Source organism: Idiotropiscis lumnitzeri, chromosome 9 (genome assembly GCF_059441095.1).
Source record: "Idiotropiscis lumnitzeri isolate Australia: NSW breed Sydney's pygmy pipehorse chromosome 9, RoL_Ilum_1.0, whole genome shotgun sequence".
NCBI classification, from domain to species: domain Eukaryota; kingdom Metazoa; phylum Chordata; class Actinopteri; order Syngnathiformes; family Syngnathidae; genus Idiotropiscis; species Idiotropiscis lumnitzeri.
In genome coordinates, this window is record NC_142399.1 from 18195217 (window position 1) to 18219877 (window position 24661).

Below are 24661 nucleotides of genomic sequence, written 5' to 3' on the forward strand. Positions count from 1 at the left end.
CTGAAGTTTTGTCCGGAATGTTCAAAGTCTGCTGCTTAATGAAGAATAGAGAAATTAATGTTGTGTCGTTTGCAAATGTTTCATTTATAAAAAAAATATAAAAAAAATGGAACATGAATGTGAGTGAAGAGATCACTTCCTGAAGTGATTGGGTCTTTTCTGAGTTCATTTGAGCTCAGCCACAGAAAGGTCAATCTGGAAAATGGGAGAAAGAAATGTTAATCGGGAGTAGGGAGGGCCCTACCGGAAACAGAAATAAAGTGTCTTTTTTTTTTTTTTTTTTCGGGAGTGAGGGCGAGAATAAATTTTATTACATAGCCAGTTAGAGCCTAAACACTAAATGTCTTGTAAAGCACATGTGCTATATTCCGCTAATCCCGATTTTTGAGTAAGTATAATTCCGCAAAAAATGCATTGAATTCACTAATAGTCAGTTTCAGTCAATGTGGAATGGGCTCTATCTCAACTTGGTGTCAGCAAGGTGAAAAAAAAATGACCTATTTGACGTGCAAACATTGAGATGTCGAATCGAGCAAACGCTCTCCTGCGTCTAACCATTCAAGGTTGGGCAACATGAATTTTACCGGAGTGTATAATTTTCTTCCTCCTTGTACAAATTTCATGACACTTCCTCTGTATGTCCCCAAAACTCTCAGAATTATGTAGTGTGCGCAATATAAATGTTGCAACTGGCTTTCACCACTTTATGGGCCGTCAAGGAGACTTATCCCACCGTGTGGGTGACAAATCCGTCCCTCAGGAGTTTTGTCACCCACTTGTGAATTTTTGTGAACGACCAATCAGCAGGCAGGGCAGGGTCTTCACTAAATGTGCTGCCATGCGATTGGTCTTCACGCAGGAGTCAGTGAGCAAAATTCCTGTTGCCGAAAAACTAAAGGGAATAAACGTGGTGCACTTTCCCATTTGATTGAATAATTTGTTCAATGACTCTTTTCTACAATTCTTTTTGATGAACGTATTGTGATGATTCAGTTCACTTATGTTCATCACTCGTAGAAATCAAGTTCCATCTTTGCTGGTTAAAAGAATCTCAGCGAAGTCAAGGTGATACGACTGTTAAGTATGTTCGTCTGTAATTCTGATATTGCTTTTTATTCAAGACCATAATTACGAGTGGGTGACTGAACAGCAGAAACTTGCACAGACAACCAGGAGCGACTGGTGTAGAGTAGTTTAAATATGATTTGTATTCACATTTATATTTGCTGTAGCCACCCCCCCTCTTTCTAAATGATGATTCAGAAAAAGGAAGGACATAAAGTCTTCTCTAATGTCATACAAAAAGATTAATCAGTTGTTCTTTTTATAATATAACTGCAATTGGAGTTGCAAGTTTGTTTCACTGAAAGTGAAAACTATTTGTGAAAACACCTTTATTTCTCCAGAGAAGGACTTTGCTTCAAAATAATTTAGGCTCACTAAATGTGGTTTGCATTTACGTTTATTTTAATTGGACTTGCTTCATGGTGTTCTGTGGAGACTTAAAGGCTGAAGACAAGCCAATCAGGAATACTGGTCAACTTCCACTTGTATTCTGAACTATTTGAATTGTAATCTCGGAACATTGAACCTGACGTCACTCATGTTGCCTTCAAACTGAAGTTTGAATGTACACAAACAACTATAAAGTAGTTTTCGAACAGTTGTTAGTTAAGTTAGTTAGTTAGTTAGCTTTTAGCTAGCACCACACTTAAACAAATGGAATAGTTAAGCTCTCTGTCGCATTTAGTCCTCTCGCTTCACTGTACTTCATTTTAACGCTGGCTCGCCTTCAGCACCTTGCTGAAGACTTGGCGGAATGCTACATGTTTGGGAAAAGCTCCTTGCAGTTGTAACATCATGAAAAAAAAAAAAAAAGATATCTACCCTCCAAAATGTCACAGCGAAAATTCTGTAAGGTTGTATGCAGGTTAGCACAACAAAAAAACAATATTAAATGGCAAAAAAATAAATAATATATAAAATATAGGAATGAAGGAGAAAGTTGATGGAGCTGTTGTAAATGGGCTATCGATTCACAAGCCCACACAACAACAACAACAACAAATACAAATTAATCACCAAAGAATATCACAGCTTTAACCAGTGCTTCTTTAATAGTGGGACGAGCCCCCCACAGACCGCATCACTGTGGTCATTTTGTATTATTGGTCTTCATTGATGACACCCCCCCCCCAATACTGCTTGACCAACGTACTTTGTTGCAGCTCCAGCTGTTGTGAAATGCGCTACATAAATAAAGTTGCATTGTATTGTATTGTATGAAAACGCGTCCTAACCTGGAATTTTTATTGCTGAAATAATCCTTAGTAACCTTGCTGCATTTGTGCAGCTTTTTAAAAATGACTGGACTGTAGTGTATATATTTTTATTGTAAATTAAAATGTTGAAAACTTTTTTGTTACTTCTTACTATATATATATATATATATATATATATATATATATATATATACAGTGAACCCTCGCTACTTCGCGGTTCACCTTTCGCGGGTTCAGTGCTTCGCGGGTCTAAAAAATATTCGGGGGCATTGTAGTTTCGCCGAGCGGCACGAAGGGGCGCTGGAGCGGTTAGACGGCCGGCGTGCGCCGAAGAAGAGCGTGGGCGAAGAGGAGAGTGGACGAAGAAGAGCACGTTCCCCCGGACACGATCGGTGGCGACGTTTCGCGCGGTTCGGACCGTACCAGAGCTCCGGCCGGCGTGCGTGGCAGTTAAGCCGTAGATATATATTGTATATTTTTTTTAAGCATTTTTGAAGGTGCGCCGCTACTTCGCGGATTTTCAGTTTTCGCGGGTGGTCTCGGTCCCCATTAACCGCGATAACCGAGGGTTCACTGTATATATATACTTGGCCTTCATGTGAGTGCTGTAGTTGAGCCTGTTTATTTTGTTTACAGTGTCTGTGATTGTTTGCGCCTGTGCATGCGTGTACGTGTATGTGTACATGCACATGTGTGTGTCACAACCATTTCCGCACCATGCTTATTGTGGATGGGGGAAACACCATCTGTCATCTGAAGAGTGTTTTTTTCCCCCGTTGCTCTTAAAACACCGAGGTCTCCCATTACGCCTTTAATGATGTATAGGATTTGTCGAATTCTTCTCTCTTTCTGTCTGTGTCTGTATCAGTGCCACACAACTCTTACGTAATGCTTGTGGTATTATGCAAGAGGGGTGGGCTGACTGTTGTTTCTGCCCCTGAAGTGACAAGCCGTCCGTCTCTGCTTAGGTCAATCCACGTTGATCTCACGAAGCTCAGGGATTTGGCAGCTGACTTCTGCCCCACACGCTAGATTTCGTCATCAGTTTACACTCAGGATGCAACTTGGGAATATTTGGATAAATGATTTTTTTTATTAACCTTGGAGATTACACATACAAGCAAGTCATTATTTCACCCTTTTGTGGTATCCGCTTTACTTTATATATTCTTTTACCATTGACTTTTAACCATTTGCTTACAACAATCAAAATCACTCAAATTTTACTGTTTGTGAAAAGTTAAAGGAAAAAACATGCAGCTTTTGTCCATGAACAACAGGTGGCGCAATAATACAAAAATGTCCATACTGCTATTATTATTTTGTGTACCATTCAAATAAACAGTAAATCAAAAGTATCATACAAGCGGTGGAATAAGAAGGAACAGATCATTGTTAGCATCAACGGTTGTCTATTTGATGCTGATTTATTTCTGGCATACACAGAAACGGTGCAATATGAGGGTCCACACACATCCACATATGTGTGACCAATAATAATATGGTGATTAGCAGTATAATAGTATTAATATTGCTCGATTAATTGTATTCATTGTAGCAGAAATGAAAGGGTAGCTATTTTTGAGGGTTTGTGCTTCCCACACCTACTAAGGGGCGGTAGAAAGAGAGAGGTTGAATTCTTCATTGACATGCCATTAATCCATTCGAGCCACCCAAACAATACATGTTTTTAAATAATAAAAATATAACTAGAAGATGTTTACTTGCTTGGCTGTCCTCTTGCTTGCATTCCGTTTATGCAGGTAAGTCACTTGATGCATAGTCACTCCCAGTACACCGTGAGCACGTGCGTGCGTGTGCTCAATTCTACGAGGGTTTTCTCAGTGTGCGTGTTCACTTAGTAATTCGTGCATGTTCACCTGATTTGGGTGTAAATACCCGCATATTAGAGCTGAAAGACGGCAGTTAAAAAGCACTTCTTGGCTGTTTCACTTAAATAAATATTATGGTGGTGACAATTGTATCAATGTTCCATATTTATGGTCATGACTGTACGTTCCCGAAAGTATTTTGAGCCCAAATCACAGGCGGTGAGCTAAATATCATCTTGATGGGCGTTCAAGTACGATAATATTTGAGGCAAAATCTGATGAAAAACACAGATACAGAACGTCATACATAACATGCAGCGCTAATCATTTTCATACAGTTCCTGGTGGGCTTCACGAATTTAAAAAAATAATGATATTTACTGCATGGAAAAACCCTTTTTAGTTGAAAAATGACTGGACTGTGTGATTATGATTTGACATTTTAGATAAATCCACCCTTTTGTGATGCACAAAATAACCTGCCGACCAGCTGTCTTCAATCCTGTTCCTCAAGGTCTGCTGTCCTGACTGTTTTCCATCCGTCCCCTGCTGCAACACACCTGATTCAAATGATTGGGATCATTCTCCGTCTTTTGCAGACCTTGCTGATTATTGATCATTTGAATCAGATGTGTTGGGGCAGGGAGAGATGGAAAACAGGCAGGACAGCGAACCTCGAGGAACAGGTTTGAAGAGCCCCTGCTATAGCCAGTAGCAAGCAGCACATTTTGAATTTCTCTGAAGTCTGGTTATGCCATGTTTTTATAACTTTGTGGTTTTTGTATCAGTAGCTTCTCCATATATTTTTATTCCCTTTCTTTTTTATTTATGACTTCACTGCCACCCCCATCTTCTCTCATCTTTGCTGCTTACACTTCCTATCGAGAGGCAGACCTGTGTTGTAGCCACACAAGACAGGCTGCAGGTGCCATTGCCTGACTCATGAGCTCTCGGTTATGCTCAGAGAGAGAATGTCACTGCACACTGTGTTGCTATCATGTTACACAGGCACATAAACACACTCGCACACACACACTCACAGACACTAACATACAGCAAGTTAAGTAGACACACAGTGGAGCTAGCCAAGCAAATCCCAAATACACACAAACACACACGCGCACACCCCCGCGCACGCACACACACACACACGGTGGGTCATGCTGGGCTGGAGCTATTTTTAACCCAACCGCTTTTGTATGCACACTTCCATGCAATGGGAAACGGGCATGATGATGATGATGTGGCTTATTTTGACCCAATTGGCTGTTAATATCAGATCATGATTAATTCAGTGGGTCTTCTTTTAGGTCATGACCGGATTGAAATGACATTTCACACTGAGCACAAACATATATACGGACATTTTTGTAATGCCTTAAATTGGTATTCAGAAGGGTCATCAAAAAGAAGCAATGCAATTATTAGGAAGTGCACAAGGCCAAATATTCTATGAATATTTACATAATGCCTTTAACTACCGGTACACCTCGAGGACGTTCAATAAATAATATTTAAGGTTTAATCAGATGGAGAAAAAAAACTAATGTAGTTCCTAAATAAATACTCAAGATTAGTATTTTAATAGTTCAAAAATTTAAATGAGAACCATATAAAAAGATGTCCAGTCATGCATGTCAATTATTGCTTAGCACACCGTTACGATTTGATTATTGTTTTGATTTACTCTGGCATCATCCCAGACTCAATAATCTCATTAGTTATTTTCCCAAAAATAGTTTATGGATGATGTGAGTTTTTGACCATTTCATGAAACTTTATTATTATTAAGCTCAGCTGGGTAGCAGTTGTTGTTGCTCCTTGAGCACGATCCTGTCCTCCTTTCATTTGATAGGACTTTGATCAGGTCCTTTTAATCGAATCTCATTTATTTGTTTATTGGTTGCTGCTATTCCGTTGCGATGTTTCGTATGACTGTATGGATATCATCTCTCACCCGATAATAATCAATGGCCCCCCACCCCCACCCCTCTCTCATGTTTCATTGTGTTCTATTTTGTCTGCAGCCATTCACGAGTTCCCAAGAGACTACTTCACAAACCAAGAGCGCATTGATGGAGCCGTGGGATTGCATGTCCTCTGTGTGAGTGTCTTCTAAGACGTAGAGCCTCTGCCGCGCATACACTAAAATACACCATGTGTTTCCTGATTTGCTGTCTGTGTATATCGGATGGAATCATTTTTTTAATTGCATTTATTTTGTTTTCAAATTTCAAGGATAAGTAACAAAATAGTCAGTTTTTTTTTTTTAGAAATCATTTTGCGGAATTCCCACTTCCAAGAGCTTCATCCTATGTAATTAACACATATGAGAATGTCTTAATTAACAGGGAGTGCTCATGTCTCATGAGTGTTGAGTTACATAATTATGCTATGAATATGTACATACATGATGTGCCCTAAAAAGAGAATATTTAAAGCATGCACACATGTTTGAACAAGAATTTTTCTTCTGGACCCGCCCTCGATGAAATCAAAGACAATGAGCACATAGCCCATGTGCTGCGTGGTGAAGCTTAAGCCAGACTTTTTCTATTAATGTCACACTTCATTTCATGGTGTAGCTTATCCTGCAACATATACTCAGGTACCACTTGTTATGCATTAAAAATAGAGCTCGGACTGGCACCCAAAATTCCTGCTCCCAAGGGTGTTTTCCAAGTGAGTTCAGAGTGAATAATCATGCCCAAACACTACTATAAGGGTGTGTGCGCTCTGAAGGGCAGAGAGCGCTCCCCTCTCCATAATTTCAAAGCGCAGCCTACAGGATGTTATGAACCAGTTAGCAGCTTGTGCGCGTGTGTGTGCGTGTGTATCTATATGTTTGCAGGCAGTCTATATGTTCTATGCCTTGGCCATTGTGTGTGATGATTACTTCGTCCCCTCGCTAGACAAGATATGTGAGGTAATTGACCATCATTTATCATCGTTTTTAAATTTCGAGAGTTTTTAGATGCTGTTTTACCAAAATTTGCCATAAACATTTTTCTTTCAGTTTTCATATTGCTTTCTTTTTCTTTTCCAATAGCGCCTTCATCTTAGTGAGGATGTTGCAGGGGCAACCTTCATGGCTGCAGGAAGTTCAGCTCCTGAATTGTTCACCTCGGTCATAGGTGATAAACACTAAAGAAAACATGTGCAACCATACAAAAGATACAATAATAACTTTTATTGAAATTCTAAAAATCACAAAATCTTCCAACGTATGTTCATTGAACATTATTTAATGCTATTTACACTTTTAGATCCTCTGACATTGTAGTTTAAAACTCGACAGACAATAAGAGTTTGGTGCATACTTCAAATTGCTCAGTGCGTGGTCGCAAGCATATATGCCTGTACAGATTCTAAATTGTTTGTTAAATTCAATTTAAATAATATGCTTGCTGGTTCTCTTTGAAAGTAGGAACCCACTGCTGATGCAATGCAATGTAGACATTAAGAATTCATATTTTTGCAAATATGAACAAGCATTTCAAATTGTCAATTCCAGCTGGTTTTCAAAACTTCTGGTCTATAAAGTCAGACACTTTTAAATCATGTTTTTTTATACACTTTAGCCTGGCCATACATGGACACAAGTGAAAAATATTTGAAACAATAAAAACTGTACGGGATCTTGTAGTTTGATCACATAAAATAAACAAATAACTTTCCATGTCCAATGGTAATTTTTTTTATGTGTCCGGTTTGCAGGAGTATTCATTACTAAAGGGGATGTTGGTGTTGGCACCATTGTTGGTTCAGCTGTCTTCAATATCCTCTGCATTATTGGAGTATGTGGAATATTTTCTATACAGGTAAAGTACATTAGTGGTCAATTATGCATTTTTTAAAATTCATCATCAAGTTCAAGTCACTTGATTTTGAGACCTCTGCAATACAGTACAATAAAATTTTATTTATACAACGCAATTCACAACAGCTGGAGCGGTAACAAAGCGCTTACCATATGTTGTCATATAAATACGAGGTAATTAGAACATGTAAACACACTTACAATAGATATGAAGAAGAAAAAGTAGACCGCATCCAAATTGTCTAAAATATTTTTTTTTTCATAAACGTATGCCTAGATGATACCTTTTTATATGGCTGTTAACCAGCAGTGGTTCAAATCAAGTACAGATCAAAAGTATTTTATTCTTAGCTTTAGCAATGAAGATAATTTTAAATTCCAATCTTTTTCAGTCACTACCATTCAGTTGAAAATCATGTGATCGGCTCACAACAACCCTAACATTCATTCCAATTGCACCTCCACACCTCAAAAAAAAAAAATAAATAAATAAATAAAATAAAAAATAAAAATATATATATATATATATATATATATATGGCCATGTGCAGTATTTTCTACTTTTTTTCTGAAAAAAAAGCCATTTTAAAAGATGCCCCAAAAGTCAAATTATTAGTAGGTAATAACTGCATTTTATTTGTCTGATATGTACATATCTGAAACATTAAAATGGGGATGATTGTGACAGAGACTATAAATAGGAATTTGTCTAATTTGTGAAAATCATAATATATTTTCTTACCTTAAACCCTCTTTTCACCTTTTACAGCAAACTTAGTTGAGCAAGATATTAACTTTGAGAACACTTCATGGTCAACATTGTCCTACTTTTCTTCCAATCACGCGGGCCATTTTACAAATGATTTCCACCAAACAGGGATATGTCCTCTGCATAATTAAACTGGACTTCAAGGACGATGAAAATTGTCAATTTGTAGGCAATAATTTACAATAAAATAGACAAACCGAAGACAAGGTTGAAATGGATCTCTGAGGACAAAAACAATCAGGTTGCTTTCAATCCCTGTGAAATATTGTGTCTTTCATTGTGGACGCTCATTTGTAAGGCAATCAAGCTTGCTTTCAGACGGTACATTTATCTCTCAAACAGCTCACTGAAGACAGTTCGAGATCAAGCCAGTGAGTGTTAAAAAGAGTACCAAGAGGAGAATGAAATGGTCATTCCCAAATGTCTGAAGTATGTAAGAAAAACCTTCAACTATCACCAGAAAGATAATTGAGCTCAATAATGTCAAGGAGAACTGGTCTGGATAAAGAAAACACCACAGACTGATCACGATTCTTCAAAATTGTGTCATCTGTTTTTCTTCATTAGACAAGCAACTTTAAATATTTTTTTCTTTAATTAATGCGCATCACGGTTCACAAAGAGAGAAAGTGTTCTCGGCCCCATTCCGTGTTACAAGTCCGAAAATCCTGACTGTCTCTCTCAGCCCCTTTAATCCCACAAGCAATGGAGAAACATACTTGAAAGAATGTTTTCCCTATTTAGATTACATATTATGCAAGAGCAACGCAGAGCTGTGTTTATCTTGTTAGAAGTGTACTGTCAAGCGCGTGTTACTCAACTCAAGTTGTCTGTTCTATTAAAATATGGCTATGTTTTATCGGTATTAATAATAATACCATACTGTATTATTACTTCGCTGAATAATACTGTTGTGTTCTGGAAAAAACGCTCCAGTACTTCATTGTCAACACTTTAGTGCGAGTGAATATTTTGGCTGACATTTCTGTTGTTTTCTCCAGACCATCCATCTGTCCTGTTGGCCTCTGCTCAGAGACTCCACCTACTACACTCTTTCCATCTCTGCTCTTATTGTGGTAACTTACTATTTTGAATCAAACAATAAGCTTTTAATTGTGTTTAATAGTAAATTCTCTTCAAAATGTACTTGAAATTCAATTTTTACTTTTGTAAAAAATTACAGAGTGAAAAATCCTGTACAAGTCCTGACCCGGACCAAAGTAAAAAAATTAATTTACAAAAAAAATAAATAAAAAAAAAACAACCTGTCCTGTCCTGTCCTGTCCAAGTGAAAACAGATCCCAGCCTCTCCTGCTCCTGTTCAGAATGACTCCCTATCCCGTACCGCTCCCTTTTTGGAGGTCAGCTAAATTCAAAAAAGTTCCTCAAGATCCTTCTGCCCCTGTGAATCTTTATTATCCTGTACCATCCCAATGCTCTGATTAAAGAGAAAGTTGACTCCATCCTGCGGGAATCCCTAAATAAAATCCAGTGCAAATGCACAGATGAATAATAAAAACTGTAAAAATGTTTTTCCCTGACTCAGTAAAGAATTTTCTTTTTTTTTCTTTTTTTACAATAAAATTCAAGGGTGTACTGTCACCTGCCCAAAGTCAGGTCAGATAGTTTCCAGCTAGACTGGAACCCGAATGAGGACAAACTAGAGCAAAAATGAGCAAATAGATGGAATGAGTTATTATTTATTGTTGGCTCCTACTTTGGGTCATATCATATTTTGTCTCACATACCTTAGATAAATAATTTCAGAATCAGAATGATACAATACTGAAACCTGGTCACTCGTGTTGAACCTCAGTAGTCAGTGTAAGTGTACCCAATGTTGTGATTCGCGAGTGTGTTGCATTCTCATTTTTATGAATACAGTATATAAATGAAACGTTTCATGAACCTAACGGAATTTCTCCGTCTTTCCTGGTTGTAGTTCATATATGATGAAAAAGTGGTCTGGTAAGTGCTTTTATGATATTGCTCGTTAAAATTCAACGCCGGACTTCCATTTACAGTTTCATAAACATTTTTGCACCATGAATTTGATTTACTTTGCTTTTCAGGTGGGAAGCACTCACGTTGATTCTGATGTATTTCGTCTATATTTTGATAATGAAGTAAGTTTGATAATGAAATGCATTTGAAGTCAAATGGATCTGAAGTTACCTTGACGAATAGTCATTCATGGTCTGGTTTTAAGTGTTGGATTTGTTTTCTCCAGACTCAACTCCCATGTGGTTCGTTTTCTGGAGAGGAGGAAGAAGAACTCATCCAGTTTAAGAAATGGGGCCGCGAATAACGGCGAGCTCGATGATGGTTCTGATGCAACTGCTGTCCTGTTGAAAAAAGGTAAATGCTACTTCATGAAAGCTGTTGCTCATAAATTGCAGCGTGAGGCGCCATCCCTGAATCTTCATGATGGCAACTCATGTCATCAGCTCATGTTCTGTTTTTTACTGACCCTGTCTACTGCTGTGACTGTGCAAAACACACTCCTTATCGCACGTGTCAACACATCGGCACTACGCAAGTGCCACACACTACAAACAAACGTGTATGTGACTCAACACAACCTCACTTGTCTTTCTAAATTAGAACTGCCAACCACCTGAGCCACGCAGCATACAATGTGCTCTTGCTATTTGTTACAGACAGACACAATCCCCTCCTGTGAATAGTAAATGACCCACCAAATGTGTTTAAAATTGCCATAGATGACAAAAGATAGCAGCAAAAGCAAGACTTTTGACCAAATGAAGCTCCCCAACTCACTTCAACGGAGTTGTTTGGCCTCTGTGTGCCACATGATGGTGCCAAAATAACACTTGTGTATGTTATAAGGGATTTCAGAGGGAGGGGAGTTTGATTGATAGCAGGATTAGTTTTGGGACATGATCATAAAGTTTACCTCTAACGTGTGTCCATGTGTCATAAAGCAAACCGCCACAGGAAAACGTCGGTGCTGATGGTTGATGAGCTGCTTTCGGCGTACCCACACCAGCTGTCCTTCTCGGAGGCCGGCATGAGAATCATGATCACCAGCCATTTCTCCCCGAGAACTCGCCTCACCATGGCGTCACGAATGCTCATCACTGAGGTCAGGACACACAGGCATTACCACTTTCTATTGGAGAAAGTCGCCAAAGCTCCCAAACACGAAACGATCTCCAAGTGCCCACTTCACAGCAGTGGTCTGTGATCGTCCAGGCAAACTTTGGAGATGAGCTTGCAGATCGCTAGAAAAAATCGTTTTGCACTTCAAGATCTCCTCTCATGCTTGAATTTACAGAGAATGAGAGGGGCCGCTTTCATTGGCCGTGAAGCTGGTCGGCTGTGTTCGTGCTAGACCTTGACAATTTTGTGAGACTCCGACAAGGATGGGATGGGAGTCAACTTTACCTTAAATTACCAGATTAGGAAGGTTAAGGATAAAAAATTTTACGAGAGCAGTCGGGTGAGGGATTATTAAATTGGAAAAAAAAACCTCAGATATATGCACTGACATTTTTAATGTAACTGACCTCCAAAATGGAAGCTGTACAGGAGCGTGAGTCATTCTGAACAGGAGTAGGACAGTCATGGGAGTTATATTCACCTAGACGGGACAGCATTGTATTTATTTATTTATTTATTTATAATATGGCCCACGCCTGGGACAGCACGGGATTTTCTTTCAGTGGCAGTGGAATGGGGTGGGAGTGAAAATCCACTCCCTGGGAAAACCACCCATTTGGAACTGCGCATTTACCAAAAGAAAGGAAACTCCCCCAGTTAGACTGTGCTTGGCCCTAGACTTGCGCTGCGTACAAAAATATAGCCCTTAAATGTCATCAGCAGGGGCTATAGTTGACCTCCACCACAGTGTGAATGTGTGAGTACATGAATAATGTATCCAGAATGATGAGTGTCCAGAAAAGCACGATATAAATTGGCTGCATTATTATTAGTATTCGTTATTTTCATCTACGGCTTTGTTCACATTGCTGACTGTAGAATTGAATTGCACAATTGCTTTGTTAACAGTTCAACCTTGGCAACTATTTAGCAGTGGTGGGCACATTAGTCTGCCAGTCATCATGCCGTCATTATTTCAAGCCAGCCCAGTCCATCTTAGTCATCGGCGACAGCCAATCGGCACCAAGAACATCTTTACCGATATTATGGCACATCAATGCACCGCACAAGCAGTCGTTCAGCCAAATAAAATTTCAAAGGCAAAAAAATAAATAACAGCGTCCCATATTTCACCAATCACCATGCTGTGTGACTGTTTTTTTTATTTATTCATGTATTTTGTAACTTTATTTGGCTGTGTGTCTGCTTCTGCTGTACCAAAGTGTGATGAAGTAAGTCCATTCTTAACAGACTTTTGACTGTCTGTCGCAGATGGGAAGTGGGCTGTAATAATGAAGGAATGCAGACGACAGACTCACGTGCCCACCACTGCTTAACATGCTTAGCAAGTTTTTATAGAGTAGTACACACTTTTCTGATTCATGTCATTCTAATATGGAAAATGATGTTTGTGATGCACGTACAGAGGCAACGTCTGATCAACACAGGAACTTTGACCAATGGTGACTCAGATGGGCCAGTGAAAGGAACGAGCAGGCGGGCCATAGAAAACGGGCTGTCTGGAGCAGAACGGGGTGTCAACATGCGGCGTGAGGATCAGGAGGCGGGCAATGAAACTGAGAATGAAGATAATGAGAATAATGAAAACGATGAGGAGGAAGAAGAAGAGGATGGAGAAGGACCTTTTGTGCCCTTCCGGTGTCCAGGTAGCTGAAAGGATTCTTGTTTGCGTTACTCAAACAAAAAGTTCCACACCCGGAAAATTAAAATCACGCCTACTGAAGATGGCTGTGATAGGCTCCAGCATCCCTGCGACCCTTGTGAGGAAAAGTGGCTCAGATAGTGGATGGATGCATTCATAGCATGAGATCATAATTCCTTCATGTATTGCATAGCGTTCCATTCAACCAAGACAATTTTATTCATTGAAGTGACCCAGTGATTTCAACCCAACAATGAAGATCTTTACAAATTAAAAAAAAAAAAGAGTATCTCTGATTTTTTATCAAAGTTGAATTTAAATATGCTGTAATGCTCTGTTATTATTGAAAGTAATTATGGACAGTGAAGTGTTGTCCTTCATTTTTAATTGATGGATGCATATTCATGTGTGTGTGGATTGCAGCCGGTGTGTGCAACAAACTCAAGTGGCTGCTGGCCTGGCCTCTGTGCCTCCTGCTCTACTTCACTGTGCCCAACTGTTCCACACCTCGCTGGGAGAACTGTTTCATGCTGTCCTTTGTCTCCTCAACCCTGTGGATCGCTGCCTTCTCCTACATCATGGTTTGGATGGTGAGAGTTTTCAAAATCATTCCCAACCAGAGGTAGAAATCTATTTGTTGAACAGCGCACATATGTTGTTGATTAAATTGATAGCAATATATATCGCCTACGCCTGGTGGCAGGAGTTTGCTTTGCGAAATAAGATTTAAACGGAATAACTCATTAATGTAAGGGTGCCATCATGTTGGCCAAAATTCTATTCACTGCAGACCGTAAGTGATGCTGAGGCGCAAGGAGTGCCGTGTCAACTATTAACTCATTCACAACCAGCCCAGTAAACAAAATGGATCTTTGACGTATTTAGCCGTCAATGGTATTGAATGTGTTAAAGCAGGCTATTGAATTGTGGTAGCTGAGAAATAGTTGAGAGTGACGGATTCAAGCATTCAGTCCTGTGTACACAATGGCTGAGATAGAAGCGAAGAGCAAAGGTGTTGTACATCAATTTCTTTATGTGAAAGAGAACTGCAAGTCCAGTACATAGAGATAATGATCATAGTTTATTAGGTAGCTTTTGTACATGTAATGATTGTCTTAGCTGAATAGTTTCTAAAATCAACGTTTGTTTTTAGGAAATACATTTTTGAATGCAGGAAGTCTTTAATTGATGAACAAGTTCCGTTCTGAATTTCTGTGTAAATCCATGTAGTATATTTCATATTAATAACATAAAATTAATTTAAATAAAAAATAAGATATTGTACTGAACACTGCGAAGAAGTGGGACCGTCATGTGGAAAATGTTTTTGCATAAGCGTTCACGTTACATTATAAATGCAGCCTTGTGTGAAAATATTGTGTTCCCAAAGTTATCCGCACGCGTAGAAGATATGACGTCACTCTCGACGTAGTGTTAACAGAAGTAAATGTGGTCCAGCATGTCGGGACATTTCTACCGTGGAGCAATTTGAAGTAGAAATACAATGTTTGGTGGTAAAGATGAGGCAAGGCCTATTATAGTCAACTATGATGTCAATAATGTTACTCAAAACAAATTTGATCGTTAGCGACCTGGCTGTTTGGCTGCGGTTACATTCCAAAAAATGCCATACGTCGGATTTGAAAAAATCATAACTGAGCTGTTCAGACAATACAGGTTGCATACGGGCTGAAAGATTTGATCTGGGTCACATTTGCCTGCAGTGTGAACCTAAAATGTCAGGCAAGACACGGCAGTCATAAAGTCGTAGGTCGAGTATGTTGTAATTCGAGGGATTCCTGTAAATATTTAGTCGATTTACATAAAGAGCAGCTGATCTAGATTTTTATATTTAAAAGAGTGGAAAGTTTTGACATCTTGGGTTTAGTTACCCTTTCATTCTTGATTTAAAACAAAAAACAGCAGAGCAGTATTGAGTGGTAAGCATGTCACCTCACGTTTCTACGGTTCAGGGTACCGATCTCATTTCTGGGATTTTAATGTGGAGTTTATTCTTCGCATACGTGTGTGAGTTTCCTCCCACCAAAAATTAAAAATTTGCATTTACATTTAGTGAAGCTATAAAGCAGGTTTGGGCAAACTACGGCCCGGGGGCCAAATGTGGCCCGTTAAACGTTTTATTCCGGCGCGCTGAACTTTAAATTAATAAACCTTATTAATGTTTTATTTTCTAAATACTGTAGTTTTTAAAAGTAATACATATTGTTGTAATGCTTTTGTTCACTTTCATTTAAAATTCAACGTACATTTTTTCTCCGATGAGGTGAGGTTACCAATCCACTCCTTCCATCTGCTCCTGGTCCGCCCACATTGTCAATTTTTAGAACCCATTGTGGCCCCCCAATCAAAGATTTTGCCCACTTTTGGGCTAAAGTGTCCATCAAGGTGAATGTGAGTGTGAATGGTTGTTTGTCTGTATGGGCCCTGCACTTTACCAGTCCAAGGACATACGCGGCCTCTCGCCTGAGACCACGTGAAGCCATTCACAATACATTTTTGTTCCTATCGGATTTTAAAAAAAATTAATTACATTGAAAAAAAAAAAAAAATCAATGCAATTAAATGTGTGAATGCTGAAAAGCATGGTTCAAAATAAGCGGTTTCACATCACTGTTTGTTGGTCAAAATTTGAATTTTGCACATCATTATATCCCAATAGTAAAACAAATAGTAAAACTAAGAATCAAAACCCAAGACAACTGTAAAAAAAAGTAGAAGTAGAAGAACCACCTATCGCGGGTGGTCACAGATCAAGGGAAGCTCTGTGCATTGGCAGAAGCTGCTAGCTAGCAACAGCTTCGGCTGGCTATTAGTGCGCTGAAACACGTTGTGGAGTTGCTCCTAAGTCACCAATCATTGCCTGTGTGGCGGCGAATAAGCTACATATAAGCTACTAATAAGTGTCATATTCATGAAGTGGTAACAACTAAAAGATGGAGAAGCCATGCTAAATGCTAAGCTAACCTAATAATGACACGGCTAGCGCGTTTAACTCCGTAAATAAGTGTTTGGATTATCGATTACACTTTTCACAGATGTCTGGCGGTTGTATTTTCAGAATTCACTGTTGAATATTCACCTAGGGTAATCACAGAGGTATAGACAGAAACGTTTTTGTTTCCCAGGTAACAGTGATTGGCTTCACTCTTGGGATCCCCGACGTCATCATGGGCATCACCTTCCTGGCTGCTGGGACAAGTGTCCCTGATTGTATGGCCAGCCTCATAGTGGCAAGACAAGGTAGTCAGTCACACACACACCCACACCCCCACGCACACCCACACACGCATATGCACACGATTCCATTTAACTCATTCAATCCATTTGACGTATATTTACGTTTTCAAAATTGTAGTCCCTGCCTCCCAAAGACGTATTTATACGTCATAGTCATAGCCTTTTTTTTTTTTGGCGTCATAGCTCCATGTTTTTATCTTTAGAACACAATATTCTGCAGGCCTTACAAAATCAGTCAAAAAACGGAAAAGAAAACGCTGTGATTGAGGTGTTTCCTCTTGTGAAAACGGCTGGGAATAAATGAGTTAAGTGAAAACTAGGTGGTGGTGAAGGAAGGCAGCTCTACAGCGATCCTTCAACTATCTTTTGATGTGTGTTTTTTTAGCTCCTGTCATCAAATATTTAAACAGGTCTGTTTTTCTTGGCTTGTGGAAACATGTGCCCTTGCCATCACTCTGCTTCACTTTGTGCTCTTATCAAGTCATCCTTTCTTTGGGACATCAGTCAGACAAATGATAACAGCAATCTCACCTTTTGAACCCCCAGCCGAACTGCCCACGCTGCCTCTATTGACCTCCATTTCCTGCCTTGGCTTTTTCTGTCGTCTTCCAACTTTCTCCCCGTGCTTCTGTGCAGGAATGGGAGACATGGCGGTATCGAACTCCATCGGTAGTAATGTGTTTGACATCTTGGTGGGGCTTGGCCTCCCCTGGGCCCTGAAGACACTCGCTATTAACTACGGCTCTGACGTAAGCAGAAGGCAATGCTGAAAACGGGGTTCCACAATACAATGCGAATAAGAGCAATTACACAATTATTTTTAATTCAATTTCAGTCATTGCATGGTGTATGTTTCGATACTCGATTTTTGCAAAATTTACAGGACCATTTTCGTTTTTTATGCTTGACATAAAAAACAAGTTCTAATCACCAAGTTTGTGACCATAACAGCAGTTCTATATGTCAGACAAAAGCAGATAGCCTTTAAAAAAAAAAACATATTATTTTTGTTAAGTGAAGTCCAAAAAGACTATTGGATCTCTGTAAAATTTCAGTATTAGTTTATTCATATTGGATTATTCATGCAGCCTTTTATTAATGTTTTATTTAAGTTCAGCAATACAAGATTATAATTAGAATATAAATGATAGTTTTAGCCGGCGCTGATAATTGTCTAACAATTGTGTTTTTCATATTCTCCTTACTTGCTAGTATTAATTGAAATATATGACTTTCTTCCAGATCAAATTATACAGCAAAGGTCTGATTTTTTCTGTCGGGCTCCTGTTGGCGTCTGTGTTTCTGACGGTGAGTGTGTATCTAAATGTCTCATCACTTCCACCAAACGCAGTTTCCAAAGTAAGCAACTGCAATACCCAAATATCTTTTGAGACTTTGCAATGGAATTGCCAAATAATTGCTTCTTTAAATTAATGTATACAAATTGTATTCTTTTTTCGCCAACATATTTTTGATTTTTGATCTGTCACCACAAGTTTCAAGTAAATTGATGCTCAAATAGGTGTGGGTTTTTTTTTCACAATCCAAAAATACAAGCAAAGCTCATCTGTCGCACTGTTCTTGGTTCAGTGTCCAAATCTTGGCTCAGGCCCTTCTGGGTGGAGCTTGCTGGTTGTCCCACGCTTCTGTCCGTTGCTAATATTGCTGCTAATATTCCCAAAACGTTTGGATTATCACAATTTGTTTTTTGGAATAATCAAAATTGTCCATACTCATTAATGTGAGTGTGAATAATAGTTAATAAGTGTATAATAATGCCAATCAGTCAGGGGCAGCCTTGTCCAAAGTCTGGCCCAGGGGGCCAAATGCGGCCCTTGTTCAAATTTCCACCAGCCTGCTGCCTTTGGAATAAAATGAATGTGTGGCCCGTCAGTACTCTTGACCACTGCAGAAAATACACGTGTAGAACCTCAATTTCATTGAAGTTGGGACGTTGTGTAAAATGTAGATAAAATCAGAAACACTGATTTGCAAATCATGTTCAATCGATATTTAATTCACTACACTTCACGGCTCGGTCACGGCATTCAGTGATGGTTTTTGGTCTTGCCACTTACATGCATTCTCCAGATTCTCTTAACCTTTTGATAATATTATGGACCGTAGATGATACAATCTCTAAATTCCTTGCAATTGTATCTTGGATGTTGTCCTTAAACTCTTTTGAACTATTTTCTCACACAGTTTTTACAAAGTGGTAGGAATTTTACGATTCACTCGATCCCGGATTTGATTAGATTTTCGATTTTCAGTTCCCAATTTCTATTCGAACACATTTTTTTAAATCTCTGCCATTCTTGTCTGTGTGCGGTTGTGCGATGCTGCAGCCATGAGCAAACGAAATAAGCATTGATGTTTGGCGCAAGCGTGGAACAAAAAAACTATAATATTATGAAACTACCTATTTAATTTATTCTCAATTCTATTTCACTACGAATGTAGAAGGAAGTGAAATCATATGAATAAAATTGGGGAAACGTACTGATCTAAAGAAAACTAAAATAAACAATTGAATTGATTTTTAATTTTGTTTTTATTTACCCTTAAGACAAATCGTATTGTTTTGCTATTTTAGTATGCTTAATATAATCTACACATTAAAAATGCGGTATGTTCCTGAAATAAATAAATAAATAAATTCAAAGATTAGTAGGAACATATTTATTTAGCACTTTATCATATTTTATATCAACAACCTCGCTAGTTTATGTTTTATTGTTAGGTGTTGCCGTTAACGGCTTTTGGCAAATTACATGTCATGTTATGTTCCTTTGAATGGTGAGATTTCCAAGTTGAAAAACGTAACGCTGGGAGGGTTCTTCGTCGCCATCGAGTCACCGTGATCATCATGGCACTTGTGCTCGTGTTGTTTGATGACAATCACGGGTATTCAAAAACTGTGTTTTGTTTTTAATAAGTTCGCTGACAAAAGAAGACACAGAAGACACTTCAATATGTTAGCGTCCCACAACAGGACAGCAGACACACACGGTTAGCCTGTGTGTGCTAACGACTGCTATGCCAAACAGGTGTTTGAAGAGCATCCCTCAACTTTTGTTTTTTGGAACGTGTTGCAGCCATAATATTCAAAGTTCATGATTATTTGCTAAAAACAGTCAAGTTTATCAGTTTGAACATTGAATATCAAAGTCTTTGACGTCTAGGTTGAAAATGATCATTGTATTCTGTTTTCATTTACTTTTTACACATGTCACGATTTTATATTTCACCAGTAGATGGCAGCAGACTCGTGGCCGCGATCTGCAGTGCTATCTTTTTTTCTTTTTCTTTTATTTTGGTGGGGGGTGAATGAGGAGCCAGAGAAAGGGCAACTTTATGTTAACATATAATACTTGGAGTATTTTGAATGGTTTATTAATGCACGTGCTTGTCTGTGTGTTCAGGTTATTGGCGTTCACCTCAACAAGTGGACACTGGACAAGCGCCTCGGTCTCATGTGTCTCCTCCTCTACTCAGTCTTCCTGTGTTTTTCCTGCCTCATCGAGTACAACATCTTCACCTTTGTCAACCTGCCCACCTGCAGGGATGACTAAGACACACACGCCAAAACACACAAGACACACACTTTCAAATGAGTCGTGGCATTTGAATTTGAAGTCGATGGCACAGTATACTAGAATGAGAGGCAAAATTGCAAATCTTATTAACAAGATTTACTTTATGTGCAGAAAACCTTCCCGCAATGTTGAGTGGAAATCACACCTTTATTTATTATTTATTTTGATGTTTAATTTATCAGGATGAAAAGAGGCGAGATGGGAATGAGTGACTGTCAGCAGCCCACATGGGCCGAAAGCAGCGACAACCACAAGTTTTTGATGTGCTCGACTTTTTTCCCCTCCTTTGGCAAAGTCGACAATAATCATTCTGTAGACAACGTGTTACATGAGTGGAAAGTTGAAGTTTAGCACCGTGGCACCGATGTGATTCCAAGTCAATAAACTGGCATCTGCACGGAAGCGCGACATTTGTTTCGCAGATGAGGCAATGTCTCAGTTGTCATCATCCGAGCATATCCTGGATTATGTTTTAATATTACGATCCAGAATTGATAGCATTGAGCGATGGGACACGTTGTCTTATTGTATCTATTATCAAACGACATATCCAAAACATACCACGGCATTATTATCCAGTCATATTTTGCAAATGAAAGTGTCACATCGCAGCTGATGTACCTCTGTTTGTATTTAAAATGAATTCATTAGCTTTATGGTGAGCGTTTGGTTCCCATTTGTAAATAGTTTTCTGTAAATAGCCCCAGATGGCTCACATATTATTTATTGGTGTCAAACGCACATTTCTCCTCTGAAGGTCACAGAACCCTCAACAGGTTTATTTATGGTGCCAGGGCCGCTGCAATCCGCTCTTTCGAGATAGACACTTCTTTACAGATGTGTTCTGACAAGCACAATTTTTTATTTAATTTTTTTTAAATGACTAGATTTCAATGCACCGTGTGATGTTAGGAACTACAATTTAATTTGCACTGTAGCTTCTCAACTAGCTTCAGAGGAAGACCTCGTGGTCTTGGTGACTCTTTGTTGTCCTCCAAATGCTCCTTGCTGATTATAGGGAAGCATTTCCTTGTAAGATGAAGCGTTTTTTTTGGGGGGTTTGTTTGTTTGTTTGTTTTGTGTTCCAGTCGACTGCTCGAGTGTTGATCAGGAGTGACAGGGAAATAGCATCGAAGCAAAGTACAGAAAATGACTTAATGCTGCTTTTTGCTCCTTTTAATATAATGACAAAATCGATTCAAAACACTGATGGCATTATTTGACTCGCCACGCTTTGGTAGCTTGATGTGCCGCGTAAAGATGTAATATATCGAAGTTGGAAGATTTATTCATATTTTTTTGGGGTGAGGAAAACTTTGTATTTTGTATCGCCTTGTATGTTTAGATTTGTCCCAATTTGGTAGCTTTGTTCTATATGAATATTTTTACTAGATTTTAGAGCATGTACATTTGTGAACACTCTTGAGGAATTTGTCTCCACTACAGGAGGCCACAAAGAGCACAGAAGTCACACATAATCCTTAAATGACTTCCACAACTGTTAAAGCCTGTTGACTTGTGCACAGTTTTTCTGCATCTAACTTTAAGTCATTTTTTTCATCATTTATTCAATTTACTTTGATTAAATCATTAAAAAAATGTTTTTCATAAATTCAACTTAAATGTGAATTAATTAGTTTTATTTATTTCTTGTTATTTTTTTTTTGGTGGATGATGCTTGTTTATTTTCTGGCAGAGTCATCTGTGCTATTACAGGAAAACAGGGTTTCAATTTGTCGAAGAACATATATAATGCAATAATTATGATCATACAAACATGTTAATATCCCACTTTAAATATGAAAGACTTTATAATGCACAAGAGTTTTAAAAAGGAAAATAAATTTGTGTCTTGTATGTAAGGTATGCCACTTTATCAGCTGATCTTTTATTCAAAATCTCTAGCTGTGATATCAGGATTCATTCAAACAGGACTGTTTAAGAAATACGGGCTTGCGTTTTGCAACAAAACAATCAAATTACAACATGTTACCATTCCGGTCTTGTTGTTGCTCTCAGATGTTAAAGATTGAGGTACATGTTTTGAGAGGAGAATTTCCCTGAAGATGTGAGAAATAGTAAGCGCTTATGCTAATATGAGTGTGCATGTATATATATATATATATATATATATATATATATATATATATATATACTTGAAAAGAATTCACTGAAGAAAAAATGCTCAAAAGACAAACTCCGAACACCAAGCATCTGTTTTTTGTTTTGTGGCAAAATATTGTTATTTACAGTATATTACAGTATTTAAAAATGTTTCTCTGTTTTATAACCAATGTATTGTTTTCATGCCAAGAAATTGGTGAAAACCGGAATGCACAGCTTGTTAATCCAGGTCAGGCAAATCAGAGCAATTGACCCAAAAATAAAAATCTATTTCTTCAAATCAATGTCTTTATTTGATCAAAGAAATGGTCACAACCTAATTTGGATCTTTGGACATTCCAATATTTGTATGTGTATACAATATTATCAGTGTCTGGCATGTGAACTTTTTTTTAGAGTATCGTATGGAAAGGAACATATTTATACGCTGCACTTTATCAGACGATAAAATGTTACTGGTTTGTTTTGAAATGTTTCTCTGCTGCTATTTCAAATAGTCTGTATATCTAAAACCAAAACAGTATACTACACCACGTTTGAAACTAACCAAACCACCACAACCATGCTGTTGTCTTGGAGATTCTGAAATGTGTGATACCCACATCGATGAGATATTGCAGATGTATTATATGTTTATAATAGGCGTAAATGTATATATTTTTTCTCCATATGTATATTTGCTGAATATATTTTCATAGAATGTAGGTCGCCCTTGTACTCCTCTGTTTTGATGTGCGTGAGACCTCTGACACTATTTATTTCCTCGCATGGAGATTCATGTTCAATATAATACTTATTTGTAGTACATCTTAATGTATATTTGAATGGAATTCTACTGAGTTCCTGGCACTGGATTTATTTCAACTAATTACCGAATAGACATGCATGCATGCTCTTGCTTGGTTATAATGAGACTGAAGAGGAGGAGAGGAGAGCTAGTTGCAGAATACCGTACATTTCTTTCCATATGCAAGTGTTACCCCTTTTGAAAGAAGGAACTTTTCAACTGGATGGTTTACTTTGTGTTTAGATGTTTTAAATGTAATTTTAGAGATGATTTTGCTACCAGAGCATTAATAAATATGTATTTGCTTAAGGCAACTAAGCATGTGTGGCATTATTATTCCTTGTACGGAAAGAATTTGAATGACCCACACAATTTATTAAATATGGAATAGGCTTAATCAATATTTTGCGCGTCATAGTACAGGGTAGAAGCAGAAATTGGATCATTCTGTTCAAACTGAATTCAGATTTATCAAAAAATTAAAATAAAATAAAAAAACATATCAACACACAACAACCCACGCAGTTGACAAAGCTGACATTGGTACAGCACTATGTCGTTGATACCTCAAACATCAATTCTGGTGTCCTTACTCAAGACTTTTAGGTATAGAACTATCCTGCAGGCGTGCAAAGGGTTGACCTCTTCTGTGTTACCTATCCCTATTCCAAGTTCCAGTTTAAAGACGAGCAGCGGCATTTTGCACCAGTTGGAGGCGCTTGACTCCACAGTCAAATGCATTACAATAATCTAGACTAGATGTAACAAAGGCATGGATTACTGATTCTAAGTGCTGCTGGGGGGGAAAAAAGTCAAACTTTCTTCATAAAGGTCCTGAGCTTGAGTCACACTTGCTGAATTAAGATAGTAGTTGATTTTTATTTCTTCTGTCACTTCAGTCCAGCTTCTACAAAGTAATAAAAAAGAAAAGTCATACACTGGTGGTTTTACATAATGTTTGAATAGTAATAATCACCACTGATATGTCCCATCTCTGCATTGTGAAATCAGGACTCATCTCCCACTTGGCAACAAACAGGGCAGCCAGCTCTCAAGTCCCTAACAAGAAAATCCAGCCTTTCCCCTGAGAGATTTGGGTTTGATTCCCAACACCAACACCCCGCCACACCCAAGGAAAAATAGGTCAATCTCAAAAAGAGAATCAATTAAGGGCTCTTTTTTTGTTTGTTTCCTGCTTTGATTCGCTTGTTTTGTGTTGTGGCAAAGTTAACCAACATTAACAGGAAGCAGGTTGAATGTGCCAGCCTGACCCCCAAAAAAATGAAGTTTAATTTGATAAATAGTGTATTTATAGGTTCAGTATGTTTTGATCAATTCATAATTCAGATTTTCTTTTTTTCTCTGGAGTTTGAAAACAGGTGAAGTTTTTTGTTTTATAGAAAT

General features: G+C 38.3%; 1 protein-coding gene across 1 annotated transcript in view; it reads left to right on the forward strand.

Moving 5' to 3' along the window:
• slc24a3 (solute carrier family 24 member 3) overlaps positions 1 to 23571 on the forward strand; it is a 65279-nt gene extending 41708 nt beyond the window's left edge. Inside the window, exons 3-17 of the mRNA XM_088304046.1 lie at positions 6142 to 6218; positions 6966 to 7040; positions 7164 to 7248; positions 7832 to 7935; positions 9705 to 9779; positions 10646 to 10671; positions 10776 to 10829; positions 10934 to 11061; positions 11649 to 11809; positions 13253 to 13493; positions 13913 to 14079; positions 16636 to 16750; positions 17384 to 17496; positions 17990 to 18055; positions 20173 to 23571. Coding sequence (XP_088160172.1) covers positions 6142 to 6218; positions 6966 to 7040; positions 7164 to 7248; positions 7832 to 7935; positions 9705 to 9779; positions 10646 to 10671; positions 10776 to 10829; positions 10934 to 11061; positions 11649 to 11809; positions 13253 to 13493; positions 13913 to 14079; positions 16636 to 16750; positions 17384 to 17496; positions 17990 to 18055; positions 20173 to 20322 — 1637 coding nt within the window. The 3' untranslated portion in view covers positions 20323 to 23571. The remainder of the gene's footprint in view (positions 1 to 6141; positions 6219 to 6965; positions 7041 to 7163; positions 7249 to 7831; positions 7936 to 9704; positions 9780 to 10645; positions 10672 to 10775; positions 10830 to 10933; positions 11062 to 11648; positions 11810 to 13252; positions 13494 to 13912; positions 14080 to 16635; positions 16751 to 17383; positions 17497 to 17989; positions 18056 to 20172) is intronic.
• Positions 23572 to 24661: the final 1090 nt, after the last annotated feature.